The sequence below is a fragment of the Ciconia boyciana genome, chromosome 3, assembly GCF_034638445.1.
Source record: "Ciconia boyciana chromosome 3, ASM3463844v1, whole genome shotgun sequence".
Classification (NCBI taxonomy): domain Eukaryota; kingdom Metazoa; phylum Chordata; class Aves; order Ciconiiformes; family Ciconiidae; genus Ciconia; species Ciconia boyciana.
Genome location: NC_132936.1, coordinates 33,820,115 through 33,839,118, shown reverse-complemented (window position 1 = coordinate 33,839,118; position 19,004 = coordinate 33,820,115). Strand labels below are relative to the sequence as shown.

General features: G+C 36.0%; 1 protein-coding gene across 6 annotated transcripts in view; it reads right to left on the bottom strand.

Moving 5' to 3' along the window:
• Nucleotides 1-971: 971 nt before the first annotated feature.
• The window catches only part of FAM135A (family with sequence similarity 135 member A), a 93,660-nt gene continuing 75,627 nt past the window's right edge, over nt 972-19,004 (bottom strand). For 2 of the 6 annotated variants that reach the window (XM_072855257.1, XM_072855260.1), the window contains 4 exons: nt 17,559-17,710; nt 15,420-15,530; nt 3,427-3,540; nt 976-2,673 (listed from right to left, as the gene is read on the bottom strand). In XM_072855257.1, coding sequence (XP_072711358.1) covers nt 2,468-2,673; nt 3,427-3,540; nt 15,420-15,530; nt 17,559-17,710 — 583 coding nt within the window. In that variant the 3' untranslated portion in view covers nt 976-2,467. Of the gene's footprint in view, nt 2,674-3,426; nt 3,541-15,419; nt 15,531-17,558; nt 17,711-19,004 lie in introns of those variants that run through there. The other 4 variants (XM_072855259.1, XM_072855258.1, XM_072855261.1 and 1 more) reach the window with 4 other exon arrangements.

Here is a 19,004-nt window from a genome sequence, read left to right as displayed (position 1 = left end):
TTCAAGCAGCTGTAGGATACCCGCATAAAGGAGAGGTCACTATCTCTACAGGAAGATGAAGCCCTGATTCAAACAGAAGAGGGGTGAGATGGAGCACTTTATAGCTGCTACTGCATCAGATGAGTTTCAATTATGTATAGAAGAGTCCATATTTCTATCTAGTAAATAGAAGGCAGAAATATGTGGGAGTATGGGGACTATGCCATGCAACACATGCACAGTTGTCCAAAACATCCAAGATTGCGTGTTTTCAGACAGCAACTGCAAGTGTACCATACAGTCTGTAAGTGCAACTGCATATGCTGCAAGGACACGTTGGGGTCATCATGCCACTCACTACTGTCTCATGGCACACAAGTAGCAGCCATTGCTTTCAGACTTCCAAGATCTCAGACAGCCCCCACAAATGCTACAGCACTGAGAGGGCTATGTATGGACTGCACTGGGCAATACAAGTTAGAGGAGAGAAAAATAAGTTAATGCACTCTTAATTTGCCCTGTTCCTTGTCAAACTTACATGCAAGTATCACAGGATTGCCTGCACCATCCATTTTCCTCAAAGAACAAACCAAATTCAAGCCTCCTTACATGGATGGGATCTACTATTAAAAAAAAAAAAAAAAAGTGGCTATTTCTGCTTTGCTAATCACAAAAGCATGCTTTAAACTTTTGGATTTCCAGAGAGATGCAGCAAGACAGACATTTTCCAGTAGTGACAGAAACGTCTAAATACTTATGTACTAAGAGTAGTTTAACTTGACCATTGTGAATCACGGAAATTTTTTAGATCTATCTCCCTAAACTGATATTAAAAATTTAGCCACTAGCTAACTACTAGAATACTGTTAAACAAAAGACAGTTGAGATGTCAGAACTTAATTTAAATATTTACAACATACTAGCACCATCATAATGTAAAAAAATTATTAATAAAAGTAGGCATTGTTAGAGTGGGAATGTATTTAAGATATCTTTGTGTCATAAGGACTTGCCTAACACAACTCTAATAAAATACTCTTTTCAGTAGGTGGTCATCTGAAACTTGTAAGCTACAGAGAAAAAAATATATTACAAAGAATGTATGAACAAACCAAATGCAAAATCACTTCATTATAAACTATTATTGCTATATTCATTTCACATAATACAAAATTATTAATTATATACAAAAAAGCCTCCCCAGAATTTTGGTAATTAGCAGAACATTTCAGTTTCTTTAATTGCTTCCATTAGAGTAATTTGTTCATTTTATTAACACCAGATGCAATAACACAATGCTAAAAATAAACATGCATTATACAGCAAATTTATATTTTTCAAAAAACGTTCATTACAATTAGTGAATGCACATGTAACTCTTCCCCCCCATCTTTAGTGAATTATTGTTTGAAACAGAGAAAAGGGAAGGAAGGAGAAACCAAACTTAATGCTATTCAGCACCAGTAGAAAGTCAATAGACCTTTAACATTCCTGTATATCAAAAACATTTTATGTGTATCACTAAACAGGTAAAGTTTACAATATTGTCCCATTTGAAGATGTATTGATTTATATTTACAATACTTTGTAGTCAATAAAACATTTTAACAATATTTAAAAATTGCTTAAATTCATAAAAGTATTGCAGAAATTTATAACATTTACTTATTTTACGTACAAGGAAGTCCATGTAAAACTGTCCATGTTCATCTGAAGAACTGACAGAGTAAGGAGCAATTTTAATACAGCTTGCAAAACCCCAATTATTTGAAGGCAGCTATCATTAAACATTCAAAAATCCTTAGTTGCCATTTGCTTCTGAAAACTGAAGTTCCAGTAATAAAATTGAGTATGTAAACTAACATGTTTTTGAGATCAGTAGAAAATATATTCCCACAGGCATAACATACTTAACAATGATGATAATGATTTTGTAGAAAACTGTTAAGCTGTAGTGGTATCTGAACAGACAACTCGGTAATGGTCTTTGCGAGACCCACAGATATAGTAATTTTCAAATATCCAGTATTTTAGCAGCTCATTGGGTTTCCAGTTAAACTTCCTACAGTGCTAAAATACAACAACTGAATGTGTAAGACCTTATTATAATTTTAAAATCCAATTTATTTTGGCATCTAAAGCCTCTTGTAAAATGTAGCCAAGTAACACTGACTTCTGTAGTCTAACAGCCAATAATAAACCAACCGAAAGTATGCACTGTGCTTTCATCTCCAAATAATTAGGTACCCAAAATTAAGAAAAAGTAATAGAAAAGTAAAAAGAACAAAATAAAAAAATATTGCACAGCCACATTACCTAGAAAGTAAAGTTGATGTTAAAAAGCCCTAAGTGTGGATGATATAAATTATCTTCCATATAAAAAGTATAAATATCTCTTAAAATACAGCTGCAGCTATACTTTAATACCACACATTATTTGATTCATCTGTTAATGAGGTAATAACCAAGTCTCTTACAATGCTCTTCTCTACTGAAAATATTTTAGGGCAGCAACAAGAAAGAATTTTTCCAAAAATATTTCTGAATCAAGAACAGCAATGTGTGCCGCTCTCCCTATGAGAGAATCTGCGGTATTGGGTAATGCATTAATTACATTATAACGAACCAAATTACATTCCTTATTTTGAAGAACTGGCAGAAGCAGGTTCTGGATCATTTCAGCATAAATTGGTCCTGTAGAGGAAAAGAAAAGTTGTACTGTGTGAATCACCAGAAACAAATACAGTTCCTTCACCTTGAACTTAAAATGAATACATTCCAGAGTAAGAGGGTAATGATGTGTGTTATGCTGTTGTTCTGTTAAGATAGAATATACTGGAAGTTTCATTTCCCCAGAAATGTTGGAAAAATAATTTTAAGCTATGCATTTCAGTATTTGTACATTTATCGTGAGAACATGCTCATCTATTAATTTATTACACTATGTAAAGGTATTTATTTGTCAATATACAATGCTAGAATGCAGTTGTGCTAAGATGTCTCAACAGTAAATACAACAACGAACCACCGCTGAAAATGGGAAAACTACCTTTTCTTTCAGTGCTAGTATTAAGCCTCAACTAAATACAGTCCACATGCTCGACGCTACAACTTGATGTCCTCAAAGATCAAAGCAATTTGTCCTCCCTGTTCATGGAGTAACATATCAGCGGCTGTGTTCATCCCACCTAACTTTCAGCAAGGTCTGTAAGCTAGAAATTTATTCAGTCTCATCTCCTTCTGCATGTGATACAACAGGACAGATCCAGAAAGCAATTCAGCTCCCACATGGATTTTCTCTCTCCATTACTACAAAGTAAGCCCAGAGTGTCTAAACACAGAATAGAAGTCCCTCAGTTAAGCACCCAAAATTAAATGAATTAGATTAATCTGAGACCTATGAAGTTTAACCTGAGTGGTCTGTTCATTTTGCAGGATATTTATTACCTGATTGTTTATCCTTTAAAGCTGTTTTACACATCTCAATGCGAGCGGAGTGGTAAGGAACATAACGATCCTGCAGAGATCCTACTAACACAATGTTTTTGAAGTAATGAAGACCTACAGGAAAAGAGAAAAAGGTATCTGTTAGAACTAATACCTTGACAATTACTACAGAATAATTAAACATTTTACAACTGAAATTTGGCACCAATTTATTACAAGATCTTGCACAAAAAGGCAGAAAAATCAATTACAATAGGCAGAGCTCCAGAATAACAAAATGTTGGGTACCAGCCTTTCCTCTGTACATCATTTTAATTCATATGGGCACGACTCAGTTGCGATGTTTCCCATTTAAACAGAGTATGGTTCAAACCTTCGTCTTGCTTCTTAGGAATAAAGTGGTCGGTTTCTGGCTGACAGAAGGGAGTAAAGCCTCCGCATTGCTTAAAGAAACCTAAAGATGGATGGTGCCTTGTCTTCACTGACATTTCAACAGCCTAGCTGCACCAGGATTAATGCCTAGCATCAACAAGTACGCAATATAGCCCACCTAGTGTAGGTGCCTCTATTAGGCACTGCCTCACGGTAAGGTTTGCCAGCTCAAGCACAGGTGCAGGGTCCACCCAACACAACTCCCCAAATATAATTAAACCTTTATAATTAAACCCAGATTTCCCTACTTCTTGGACAAGCACTCCAATAGTAAGATGATGCAAAGGCAAGAACCCTCAGTAATGATGGAGTTACAGTCCTTAAGACGTTTAATTGCTATGTTTTCTCTAAAAATCTTCAGCAGATTTCCAGTGCTGCCCATCTGCTTTAGGGCAAATACAATGGAGCATTTTAAGAAAATAGGTTGCCTTTGCCTTAGAACAGCCCCTTCTGAATATCATAGCCATCTACAGTTAAATACAAAGGCAACTGTTAGGCAAAACCAGAAAATGCTCCAACAGTTTAGGCGTATGTAAAGGTAAGCTATACTGAAAAGCAGCCAGCCTGAATGGCTCTCTGGGAATCTCCTAGGTGTTAGATGCTTACATCTTATCATTGCTAGATTGGATCCAACTCTATTCACACAGGTGCTAGTGAGTTCTACACTGGTGCTATTAGCCCTGATTTTAATTTCCAGAGAATAATGGTCAGATCCTGTAACCATTAGTTTTTAATTTATAAAATGTACTTAGTACACTCTGAGAATTAAAGAAATACTGCAAACAAAGTCATTCTTCAAAGGTGCTTCTTGGAATCTGCAGCACACATCTTCTGTGTTAACCTCCACAAATCAAAACTTTCCTTCATTAAAAAAAGAGATCTGACTGTAGGAAAAAGAAATTATTTGCTATCCGCTTTTCAGAAGCTATACTGCCAGGACAAAGTTCTGGATTCTAGTTTCCCTGTTCTGTTCAGACTGAATATATAATTAATATATATTAATACATACCTGTTCCTAAAGCCGTCAATGGAGCCCAAAGTGAAAAATCTTTCATTTTTTTAGAGGTTGTTTCCTAATTTTCAATATTTTGTACACTCCATCTGATGAAGACTACATCTCCAAACCAAGTCAGTTACAGAAACAATGCTGAACAACTTTAGCATGTGAAAAAGCAAATGTATCTTCCCAGATTTCACAGAAAATTGAAAAAAACAAATTCTGTACATCTACAAAAGCATACAGAAAATGCATCCAAACTAGATCCTGATTCCCATCCTCTTCAAATAGGAAATCTGTTTGGGTTTTTTTTTGGTTTTTTTTTGGTTTTTTTTTTGCCTGTGCCCACTGAAAAACAACACTGTCTCAAAAGATCAGCTAAATCACTGGAGTCTTTTATTTGACACTTGAAAAATGACTGCAGCAAATCTTACACAAAGATGCAGATGCCAGTTCCAAAACTTTGTACTGAGTTTAAAAGAATGCATTTGGAATAAATCAAGGATAGGAATTCTCTGCAGGCTAATCTGTTATAGTTTTGTAAATTCCTTGGGAGTCTATCTATCTTGTATTAAGTTTTTTTGATACGTGCTTTCCCTAGAGAAATATCCATTAGCATTGATGTAAAAGGTACAAAGAAGTGCACTGCCTAGATCTTTTAATCAACCTGAAGAAGGAAGAGATCCTGGGGAATCTTTAGAGGAACATCAGTCTACATCAATCAACATTTAAATAGATTCTCTTCATCCTCACATGTGATATAATATAAACACCATCCCCCCCCCCCAACAGCCTTAGGACATCACAGTCTAATAAATTAGGCATCTCCTTTTGGTGACAGTGACTCATTTTTATGCTTTATGTTCTGGTTCATAAAAATAATGTCTTGGGCTTCCCTTCATTTTAGGCATGATAAATATCAGGAAACTTTCATTACGAAAAAGTGTTTGAGGGAACTCTTCAGTAGGAGTAAAGAAGGCATCTAGGGTATTTCATAAGCATCAGTTTTATTGTTTAACTGTTCTTGGGCGGCTTTTCTTTGGACTGCTCTCTGTGCCTATTTTGAAGAAAGAAGTCCAAGTCTTACATCTTGAGGTTGTTTATTCTGGATATGGTTCATGTGATATATATAGACCACATGACTATATGGATGGGAAAGAGAGGAGTCAAAATGGTGGTATATAAATGTACAGAGCCTAGCAACCCCTTGGACTTCTACAACATGAGATAACTCAAACCATTTGTCAATGAGAAAGAACTGCACGGTGTTCAACAGCATCCCTTCTGCTCTCCAGACAGGCTATGGGACTACACAGGACACAGGCATAGAATGATCTCTAATATGGAAGTGTGCAGTGCTAAACTGTGCCTAAATTAAATGTACTCATGGAGAAGAAGCAACTTATCACAATCTTGCATTTATGTAGCAGTAAAAACTGACCTACCGGTCATCTTTACATGTTGCTGTTTCACTTACTTCCTAGACCTTAAATATATTCTGCCTTTAATTAAATTAAAAATTCAGGAATAAATTGTGAACAAGAATACAGCTCAGCTAATTCCTATGATTCACATCTTTATTTTCCCACACCACGCATAATACAAGATCTGTCACACATACTGTAAGTATTACAAAAAATCCCAAACTTAAAATTATTCTAAGTAATTAATGAACCATTTTTTCTTGTGCAGTAAAATTTTCAGCTGCTGAATTAAGAAACCAACCCCAAAATCTAATTAGGCCAACATTTCCAGATTGTTGTAGTTAGGCAAAAATGCTGGAAGATTAAGACCTGATTCTACCAGAACAAAATACATTTGAACTCATCACATCATCTACTGAATAGATCACACATTTTTGCAGAGTACTATAAAAAACACTGAGATTGACATTAACTAGAAAGTATTGACTAAATTTTTCAACAGGATTTGAGATAGCTTGGAAAAGAACAATCCAAGTGAAAGATCACTGCTGAAATAACAAGCTTTGTCCCATATAACAGAAGGTTCTTTCCTGTAGTAACAAACCTTTAATGGGCTTTCCAAATTTTTATGATGATCCTTATCATCTAGCGGAACTTCAATCTCAGTCAAAGTGAATTTAAGCACACACAGAGAGCACGATTTCTATCATTTAACCATCGTGCCATTCATGTCCACCAGTGAATTCTGAAGTCATTATCCAATTAATGATATCTATAAAGTCATGAACTATTTTTCCAAATAATATGTCAAGTGGAAAAATCTGTCTGGAACAGCAGGTATAGAGACCTGGTAACTCATAACTAACTGCCATCACAGAGGAATAAATTTTTATATACGTTCAGGCACCAGAATCAGATGTTAAGTCTGTCCTCTAGGTATAGCCAACATCCAAGCAGGGAACGGGAGATGGAGCCACTGGCACAATGGGCTGCTGATATTCTCTGAGACTCGTATGACAAAAACGATGACAAAATTCCATACCACTGCCCTTTAACTAATTCAAAACAAGGCTTCAGTTATTTGTGATGGACAATATTCACTGTGGATACCACAGAGTTCTTGAGCATAATCAAATCAAAATCACTTACGATATGCTTAAAAAAATAAGTAAAACAATCCGATTCCATTAGTAAGCTGCCATTTTCCTTAGGAATATACTAATCACAGAATCCAAGAATAGAATAATTTATGTTGGAAGGGACCTTTGGAAATCATCTGATCCTACCCACTTACTCAGAGCAGGGCCAACTTTTATGTTAGATCAGGTAGCTCAGTGTCATACCTGGTTGCTTTGACTTGAAGGAAACGTCTCAGTTTTGTCAAGGTACAATAGTCCCAATGTTTTCTACAATTCTGTCCATTTACATACTTGTTTGGAAACAGGGATCTGGAAGCTTTGCCAAAAATATAGTCTGGAAACAGGGACTTAAAAAATTATGCCATGGAAGGCAGCCATCTCCTGCAGTTGGTCTTCTGCACTGCTTCGTGAAATTAACACATCACACACAGAGCTAGAATTGTGCCCCAAAAATTCAAGCATTGAGATCCTGAGTCAGCTGAGGTCTCAGATTAAGATGCTATGGTACAGATACAAGGAAGCTCAGACTTTCAGCTGCAGTCCCACAAGAAGATTGATTTGGGAGCTAGATTTACATCAACTCAAGAGTTTCATGTCAGCTCAAACTCTGCCTTGAAGATTTTACTTTAAAGAACTTGGCTCCAGATGCTATAGAACCTACCAGACTCTTCCAACATTGCTGGAACAGAGCTACTGAGGGCTAGGAAGTCCTTCCTCTTAGCAGAACTGATTAGGTTAGTCTCCATGCCATGCTACCAATAGGGATGCTATTTCAATTCTAGTCTCATCCTCATCACTAGTTATAAACAGGCACTCCCTCAAGTCAAGAGCTGAAATGCTTTTTCCCTCCACAAAGCCAAATAGCACCAAGTAAGCTAACCTGACATCCTGTACATAACAGACATCTCAAAGAAGAAAACATGTCAACCATGCTTATCCACTGCTGATCTCTTGTTAACATGGACATAAGTGAAAACCAAAACAAACATCTTTTCCTCTTTTCAGGGATTAGGAAAATGCACATTTTTAAAGAGAGGAAATAAGGCAATAAACAAGCACATCAGAATTCTGCTAATCAAGACCTGTGGAAGTGTTATCCCACAAGTGTGAGGTCATTTACCCAGTGTGCGAGATGGCAATATACACACAGGGCAGAGGTATTTTATTTCATGTCTGCGCCGAGACAGGTGCTAGGTGGTAGCTCCACAAAGCTAGCACAAAGTTCGACCATACAGGTACAGTATTTATACAGTCTAGTTATGCATATGCATAAGTAATTACACATAGCAGTTTTCTATTGGTCTACATTTCTCATTTCAACTTAAAGCTACAGTGCTACTTTAATATTCTGCACACACTCAAAGGTGAGTGGTCTCTGCTTGGGCCGGCGTCTCCAGCTCAAGGGGTGTGACTTTTAGTATTATAATCAGGATAGTTTGCGTGAGTGTGCTTCTTATCACACTTCTACTAGTAGTTTCAGATTGTTCCCAAAACATCTTAATTAGCTTACATATTTTTCCAGGATGTGCTTTTCTCCCAAGGACAGTAATTCTTGATTAGACATTGCACGTTCCAGTCTGAATCCCCCTTATCAACTTTATGTAAGTCCCAGCCTTCCACCAGCTCCTGATAGACTACAGAAGTACTAAGACATACGAATCTAAGCCTACCTACATAAGTACAAAAACATCCTGGAAGAGACTATGGCTGTACAATAACATTTGTGAACTCTGTGGCGTAAGAGGAACAGAACTGTAGAGCAAACCTGTTGGGATTAAGAATCCCTCATCCATCCTAATGCCCATTTTCAGCAGAGTTTACTTTGGACTAGCTCTAGTCTGGTCCTGTGGATGCAACGTGCATTGGCTGCTAAAGCTCATTCATTGTGTTCTGAAGTAAACAGGGATCATGAAGAGATTTGCTTCTGAATGCATTCCTGAGTGCTAACGCGGGCATATTCTACGGCTGAGAAATGGGACTTAAAAAAAGTTCACAAGTAAAGCTGAGGTAGAAAAACTTGCAGGTCCAAAGTTTGTTGCAGGAAGCTCTCCTGCCAGTGAGCAAACGATTCATAACTGGGACAGAAAACAGCATTTTGAGATTTGCTTTATGAAAGCCAGTCTCAGCAAGCCATGCTTCTGACACACATCATTATTCATTATAGGAGAACGAGTTCTGTCCAAAGTTTTGGAGTCAGTCTACTTGCCAAGTCCTAACTGCAAATGCTCCATCACAATTTATATCAAATCGGGATCTACCCAAATCAAACAACCTGAATGGTTTTTCAGGTGACTGACAAGCTCAAGTTTCTGCAGGCAAAGACCAACTGATGGAACTGGACTCTCTGTTTTTAATACTTGTACTGACCAGTATATTGGCTTTCTAAACAAGGTATTCACACACAGAAGTCTTGTGTGAAACCAAACTAAAGCCAAATGTTACATGTCACTGACGTTCTTCTTAGACGATCAGAACATTAAAACCAGCCTACATATAAATGAAACTGTTCTCTCTGCTGATTTATTAACATAAAAAGCAGGGTCTCTGAACCCATCAAAAATGACCATCTGAAGTACCATGAACAAGAAAGTCCAGATTTGTTGGGTGGCAACAGCTACAAATCAATTCACAGTTTAGTTTCCTGGACTCCCTGGAATATTTTAATTTTTATGAAAAATGTAACTAGCAGAGTATAAAATGTAAATAAGGTAAGAAACAAAATATACTAATTGAAGAGAAAAAAAGAAAAAAAGAAAAAAAAGAAGAGCTTCTCTTGTTTACCTTGCACAAAACAAAGTGAATTAGAGAAGCTGGGAGAAGTGCTTACGACAATGCTCAAGTTACACCTGAAACCATCTTCGGTTTCACTGGAGCTACTGCCTTTCCGCTTCTGCGGACAAAAATTACAATGTGCTCCAACTGGAATCAATTAGGTATTTGAATACACTGATCAAATGCATATCCTTCTTTGATCTCTCAAAAGAAAAAACTTCTGATTATTATTATTTTGGTGATATGCCAAAAAAATCAGTTGGCATTTCATAAGCTAGCTGATTTTTACATTTGATGTTAGAAAGTAAACATGAAGGTGCAGTTATCGTTGTAGAAAATATTTAAGCATAACCAATAGATTAAGCGGAAACAGAAATCAGGAGCTGTGCAAATTCCAGAACTTGTCACTGAATCCCTACATGGTGCTATGCTGCTCAACTCATTCACGCACTAGTTTCAAATAATACTTAACTCATTCCCTGTTATCCCTCTAAGGACAAGCCTGCATAATTACCATTTTGTAAGTTTTATGGCAAATGTCAACTGTTCAGTTACAGAAAGTACTCACTTCCGCTAAGTGGACAGACCATACTAACGTCTAAAAGCCAAGCGATTAGAAAATAGAGGACTACATATTTTTTATTTTTGTGTCTAAAAATCTTCTTCTTATCAAGTTACTTTCAAAAAATTAAACTCTTAGTTTCTGTTGAATCCATAATACTACAACATGAAACACTGTTTACACATAATGCAGAAATTTTAATGTATTTTTTCATCTGTGCAACTACAATTGTGTTTGTATTGAACACATCATCATAGCAGGCAACCTGGTGTAATTTCTTGTCACAGTACGAAATTAACAATCATTTCCAAGACCACCAGAAATTACCAGACAGATTGCGGCTGATGAAGACATGACAAGCAGATTTCAAGGAGATTATTGTCAAAGAATGTAATTCTAAACATTATCATTATGAAGAAGCAACATCAGAAAACTAAATTTTCCACTGGATTAAACTGCCAACATAAAGTGACCAGTGCTTAAAGTAACTTAGGGTTCAAGAAACAGCATAAACTTTAACTCTCCTCACTTTGAACAAATAATCCTATTACTTTTTCTTCCTTATAAGCAAGTAAGGTCAGCTTTTGCTCCTTATCAGCAATTAGCAATGATGATAATTCTAAGACAGAAAATAGCTCTAATTTTATTAGAATTTTGAACGGTCAAGAAAGAAACATCCAGATTTTTTTTTAAACAACAATCCAATCAGAAATGGCAAATATTTAAGTCTCAATTTCTTCCCACTACCTGCTATTATTCTCTGAAATAAAGACTTATTTTCACAGGGTAACCGATTACACGGCCTGAAAAATTATTTTGTTTTCGTAATTCTTAAACTTGAAGATAATATTTAAGTGGGCTTTTTAAGGTTGCTTTAACAAGTTAACTTTTTAAGATCACTCCTCCTACTTTAACAAACTTGACAGCTGGGCAATGAATGAGTTGTACTTGACTTTTAAAAAATATTCTACAACTGTAACACTCCAGTAAGTGGATAAAAGCAAAACGAGTTGAAAGACAAGCCACACACAATACTATAGAAAAACAGAGACTTAGAAAAGCAGACAGTTAATCATCATCATCACTTGTAATTTGCTGTAATTTATTGAATAAATCATTTGAAAAGGCATTTACGATTTTAAGAATAAATTCCTATTTATACACCAGAAACAGATAAAAGAGAATTGTTAAAATCTGTCATTCTGCCTTGACAAATTGCTTGAAAATGAAACTGAAATGTTCCCAGACTTCACTTGCTAAATGAGAGCTAACTGTATCTCCGATACTAGATCTGAGGAAACTCTGCAAACAAAACTCTTATCCAGATATACGTCTAAAAGAACAATCAAATGAACACATTCTAAATCATAGATATCTGTATTTAGGTGAATGCATTTCCTCTTCATTTAAGAATACTAACATCAATTAAGGACAATAGCAACTTTTTAACGCAAGTTTTGTCACTTAGACGAATCACTATTCCAGCATGTAGTTGTATTTACCAGGCACAACATAGCATATTAACCAATTTACACCAAGTTTTCTGGCAAATAACAAACTTGACTTGGCCCCAGCTATTTTTAAAACAAACAAAAAAATCAGACCACAACTAATGATAATAAGTATCTACTGCTTGAGTACGAACCACATACATGTCACACCTTCAGCTTTTATCTCAGAATTGGATAGTTATCATTCACTCCAATCAAAGGATGAAATACAATACACAAATAGCAGCACTGTAACAACTATAACTGTTAGGAAAACCTATTTGTTTCTTACTGTATGCTTTAAAAAAAATCCTTTTAAAAGATTTTTATAGTAAAGGAAAACTGAGGTAGAGGACCTAAAGAAACTGAAAAGAGCAAGTTCTGGGTAACTATTACTTCAGCAAGTAATGACAGACTGACTCACATTGTACTAAGGAAGAGTTGTATGATGTAGATGGAAGGGATTTATTCATTATATATTTATAATTTTTCAGTTGCGAAGGTTCTTTTGAAGTCTGAACCTATTGTTAGGCGAGAATTTTGCACATGCTCAGAAGACTCACAATTCTTTTTACAATGTCACATACAAAACCTGCTTCTCCTGATGGAATATTCTGTAAGCTCTCTGCATGAAAGCATTAAAACTCCTTTCAGAACAGATTCTTTTGAGAGATCTTTCGGAAGAGAAAGAGCCCCGAAATTTTGGCAGCAGCAAGAAACTGCTGAAATCCAAGAGCCTGAGGTGATGTCCAGCCATGAAGCCCAACTTGGCCCCAAATGGGGAGGAAAAGGCAAGAATGGTAAAAGTGTTCATCATAGATCCTCCTAGAGGCATTGTTTTGACAGAAGCAGCACTGAGAAAGAGTTATCAGAAATGTGTTCATGAACGCAAGATTTCCAGTATTAACAGGTACTGCTCCATGATTTAGAAGAGAGAATGGATATGAGCACAAATCTCTTGTTTCTGAATGGCGCTAAGCATTAGTACTTATTGGAGCTTCTTTTTAAGGGCAGAAAAAGAGATGCTCAACTGTACTTTCCCCTACAATGCTTGACAGAAAGTAGGAACTTCATCCATTTTGGGGTTAAGCAACAAGACAATGTATTTAACAGAGGTATTCTCTGGCAAATTGGAGAACTAGAGCCACAAACCACCATACAACAACGTGGCTGAGACCTAGACCCTCAAAACATCACCTGCCGGATCCACAGCCACTTTTATCTCAAAACCAACTGGACCACAGCAGAGTTGAAATAGTAGCAAGTTTTGCTGCCTTAAGGATTTTCCCTGCTGCAAAGCCAGCATCTGAAGAAGACATGACACTAAGCAGCAATAGATGTTTCTGCATTTTAGACTCCTATTTTCCTGTAGGATTAGAAAAATCAACAGAAGTTGTAAAATCAGGGCTATACTTCTCAACAGTGTTGTCAATCTCTTGCATGTAGCCTGGGATAAAGTGGTTCCTGGAAACACTTATGTTTAGAGTCCCTATAGAGAACAGTATGCAAATTCTCTGGATTGAAAAATCTGAAAAGAAAACGTACAGTTAGGGGAATCCCAAACTCCTCTCATCTGGTGTTTGAGAGTCAAGCATAGCCAATACTGCATGGCAACTGAATGAACAAAGAGATGGCAGGACAGAAGCATGCCTTGTACAGATATCAACAGTTAAAGACACCAACACCTATAGTTTACCTACGGTATATTAACTCAACCCTCAAAGGAAAACTTTCTTCCTTCTCTTTTAGGGAAGTGTAAAGCTCGCTTTCTTTTCTCCTTAAATAAAATTATCAAACTTTAACATCTCTTTCTCCCTCTCCCCCAACCTTTCCCTCTCCCTCACACCAAGCTCACTGAAGGACCTGGAAACAAGATGGTGTACGAGGCTGTGGCCCAAGATACAGCTCTTTCCATCTCTTCAGTAAGAAGGCAGAAAAAGGAAACTGAGCCCTAAGACTTTTAGGCTCCTTCTACAGTTTATGGGGAATAAAGTCTGAAACGCATGTCATGACTCTTAAGACCATGCTATCCAGGTCTTTCAAAAAGCCTGTCACACAGGGATCTGTCATAAGTATGTCGTATTTCTGGAATAGACTAGAATTTCTAGAATATAAGTTTTTCTAAAATCAGTTTTTGATCAACATTCTATCTTATCGATGATTTTTCTTCTTGCTCCTTATTCTTTTCTGCTTCTTCCAAGTCCTGTAAGCTTTATATTTTAACATCTCAGGACCTAGATGTCAGTCATTTCCTTCCCATATCTTTGTACTGCTTTGCTCTCAACAAAATTTCAGCTGTGACACCCTGCAAATATTTTGATGGAGAAACGTGCCCAGATTTTTCACAAAACACCAGAGCACCTCTGGCTCCACAACTCCTTGCCTGACATATATTTAGAAATACCTGTCAGATGAATCCTCAATAACTTTACAACGCTGAATAGAAACTACCCCCCAACTGGCACATTCTTCACTGCCAAAACTGGCTCTCAGCCAATAGCTGAAATAAGAATATTCAAACCAGAGAAAATCGTATGAATGATATAGTATTATAAATCATTGATAAATATGATATATATTATATAGATATAAATTATTCAATTTATTTATGTGATATAAATTACTCAATTTAATTTGTTTTTTAGCTCTTATGCTAGGTACAACTTCTCCTTTCTTTATCAAAATGAGTTTTTGTTTTCCTTGATCATCTTAATGAGGAAATAAAAGGTTAGCAAAAACTTTAAAGCAGAATTTTACATTTATGAAATAGATAAGAAAAATAGATACAGAAACAGGTAATCCTGAATGAGTGTATATGTACTTCACTTATCACACTGAAATCACTAGCTTCAATGGCTCAAGAGGAAGCTGATTTTTTAAAAATATATATTTTTATATATATACACACACGCACATGCGCGCCCCCCCCAGCACAGTGGCTGCACTCAGACCTTCTGCTCATTGGTTAGGAAGGAAAGTATCAAACCAATGGTCCACCTCTGCAACAAGAATGGTTTATTGTTTCTTTTGTTTCTTTTACCTGAAGAATATGGGACTAAAGCCAAAATAACTCTTATATAAACTGAAACAGGAGCTTATTGGAAATTTTTTTTCTGTTTCCTATTCACATTTATGTACACTGGCCTTTAAAAGATAGTAAGTATTAACAAAGCTTACCTGCTTTTTTACTAAGTTTGTATAAGAATGTTTGTCGTGGATCTGAATGGTCTCGACACGTCAATTGCAATAAAGAACCAGACTTCTTCCACTTCTGCATAAACCACAGTCCTGCATGGTTAGGTATAACATGAGTACAGATCCACAATAAAATATGAACACTAATTAAACATAAGTAAAAGTACTTGAAGTCCATATATTTAGCTCCTCAGATGTTAGTTTTATTTTTCATGTCAGCATTGTCAAGCCCAGAAACATTTAAAATTTTTGTTCATTATTCTTTCCTGTCTATACATAATAAAGCATGACGACCATTATTTCCACTAATGTACATGCCTTTCTAAAAAAAAATAACTATACTTACAAAAAGTGAAAATACATTAATAAGTTAGCCATAAGGCAATATACAAACCCTATTTAAATAATTTACAGAATATTAGAACATTTTGATGTTGAAACACGTAGCACTAAACAATAAGCATTACTTCTCAGATTTCTAAAAATAACTTTATAGAACCACTGAATTCATTAAATATAACTTGAACAAAGGAAGCAGAATTTTCTGGGAGGAAAATCATAGTATTATATTTTCTATGATGCTGTACCCTCTTTACTAGTCAATGAGCAAAGCCAGCTGGCTAACTGGCCTTTCAGAAAATCTCTCCCTTGCCAAGCAGAAGAAAAGCAAGCAACCACGTCCTTACAGCCTCAAGAATGTGTTGATTCAACCCTCAAGGAAATAGTTATCTTTTACTGAAGGAATTTATTGAAGGTCATAAATTTATACAAACAATATGGTAATTTAGACTTCAATACCCATTACTTGTTATTATCTTGGTATTTTCCAACATCTTAAGGAGTTTGAAACATAGAGCAAGATTTTTATATGAAAAGGACATTTTGTACAGTCTTCAACTATAAAAGAGATGAAATAGTCCAGAAATCCTTATTTTTTTCAGTGAATATATTCTAGATTATACTTTGATAGCTTTAACCTTAGTTAACTGAAAGCCATTGGCTGGTCATTATCTAAACAAGCAAACAGCCCTGCCTCTTTGTATCCTGGAAAACTGCAATTTCTAAAAGCAAAGTAATGCTAACACTTTTGGATTATTTGGGTGAGATTCAGTTACAGATTAAAACACGTGAAAGAAACTGTCCACAGATATACTAGGTTAAATGCCCAGTAGGTGCCCATACTGAATTATATTGTAGATGTCTTAATCCTGAAGTGATCCTCACTGGTAGTGTATTGAGGGCTATAAACGGTATAATTTCAACCAAATTCAAAGAGCTCTCATGTTCCCCCTGCTTCTATAAACTCCAACAGTAACTCCAGTTAGCCAGCAATTCCTGTCCACTTTTCTCAAGCTCAACACGTGAGTTAAAAGTTTTTCCTCCTCATTTTTGTATGAAACAAAATAATAAAGCAATCAATAAATAAACTGGCACTAAACAAAGTAATTCATGATTTTTAGAGTGTTTTTAAAAAGTTTAATGAGCATGCTTATATTTAGTGAAAATAAGTGTTACTCATTTTGGGTTTGGGCTCTCTAAGGTAGGTGGTAATCTCCGAAACAAGTTTTCATTAAAAAATCTGATGCTATCCAAAAATATTTTCTAACATTTCTTTCAAAAGTCAGCAGTTTCTGTAAGTTCTCCTAGAGCTACCTTTAATCTTTAGAAAAACAGACATTCAGAAGGTACAAACACATCCGCAGAAACACACTGCAGGTTGTAAGGTTTACTGTAAGACATTTTTGAGAGAGAAAAGACACTACTAGTAGTTCAGGATTATTTTAGTGCATCTTACCTACTTGTTTTGCAGATTAAGTATATTAAAATCCAGTTTATAATAAATGGAGCTCAACACATTAAAACTGGAGTTTCTTTATGGTGTAACAGAAAAGCTGAATCAAACATACGGGAAAACACTGATGTCAACCATCTTTCTCATCCTTCTATTGAAATCAACATCCTTCTATTGATACTTTTTTTTAATAGTCTTTCTCTCGTCTTAAGACATGCACTTTCTCGTAATCAAAGTAATGCAGAAATGTGCACCCCACATGAAACTGCTAAGTGCATTTCAAAGACAAAATCTCCCCTAAATTCATACTGCTGAAAAGAATACTTTACCTGTATTAACAAGAGCGCTGCTGTTGTAGAGGGTACCAAGATGTGGTCCAGACAGAGACAGGAAGGTATGAAGTTTGTTGAGGTAATATTTAAATCGAGGTCTTGTGAGCACTGAACGGATTATTAAATTACCCAGTGAGTGTCCAATAAAGCTGTTTAAAAAAGAAAAAAACAGCATAGCATAGAATTTGATGGCCATCTTTTTTTCTTTTGAACAGAGAAAAATAAAACTGGTGTCATAAAATGCTGAAAGAGCATAGGAAAAAAATTAACAAAGAGTTTCCATTCAGAAGCCTGTATTTTAGGTCACACAGAAAACACAGCTTGTCCATATGACCTAAGCTGCACAAACTCATTACAAACATGTTCTGAGCTCCTCCCGAATTATTTTACACATTGTTTTTTGAAAAGCTAGTGAAAACAAACTATCCTTCCACCAGCATCTCCCACCCAAAACCAAGATTATTTCTGGTTGTATTTTCCTTAGCGCCAAGTATTCAGAAAATACTTTATGAGCTGTGCATGACTGAATAAATCACTACTTTGGCATGTGATGGCATTCAATGCGATAAATGCATGAGAATTACTGAAACAACCTAGTGAAGAAGGATTCCAAAAGTACTCCTATAAGGGGGAAAACCATTACTTAACTGAACCCGATTATTTTAAAATAGAAGCAATATCTCAACTCTGCTTAGCAGCTGGACCAAAATAAGTCATTATCAGCTTGAGGGAGGCAACTGAAAAATATCTGTCTGCTGGCAGAATAGTACATTTAGTTGTTTTCCTGCTTAAGCGAGTTAGGGGAAAGATGGATGGGACTCTTCAGCTTCATGTATCTAAGAATAATTATTACTTAATCTGAGGTGCCTACTGTTGTACCCACAAGTCTGTATAAAGCATTTCTTTAGAAGGGACACTACAAAATAAAGCAATTCCAGATATTATGCAGTTATGCTTACAGATCCCTGCTGAGGTAAGGACCATACCATCCTAGGCACTGACATAAAAGAGGATATGGTAGAGACAAGACTCACAAAATTAGAAGGAAGAAGTGCCTTTCTGTTTTACAAATGTAATCTCAGGACATGGAGAGAACAGACGACCATCCAAAAATATATAGTAGAACTATCGTGGCTGGATCATATATGTGCCACAACATTACACCCATAAGATCATCCTTCCCCTTTGCTCTGTATCACTACATTCATCAACAAAAACAGCTAGAACAAAGCTACCAGCAGCATCTGTAAAATACAATGCTAAAAAATTACTTGACTGTTTAATTGTTTCCCAAGCAAGAATTATTGACTCTGAAAATTCCAATTTAAAGCTAAATAAAAAAATTCAAACATTAGGTTGTAGAATGGCAGGGCCACCCCTGAACTCCTAAACTCTGACATAATTATACATTTCTGTGACAGAATAGGCTATTTGTTCCTTATC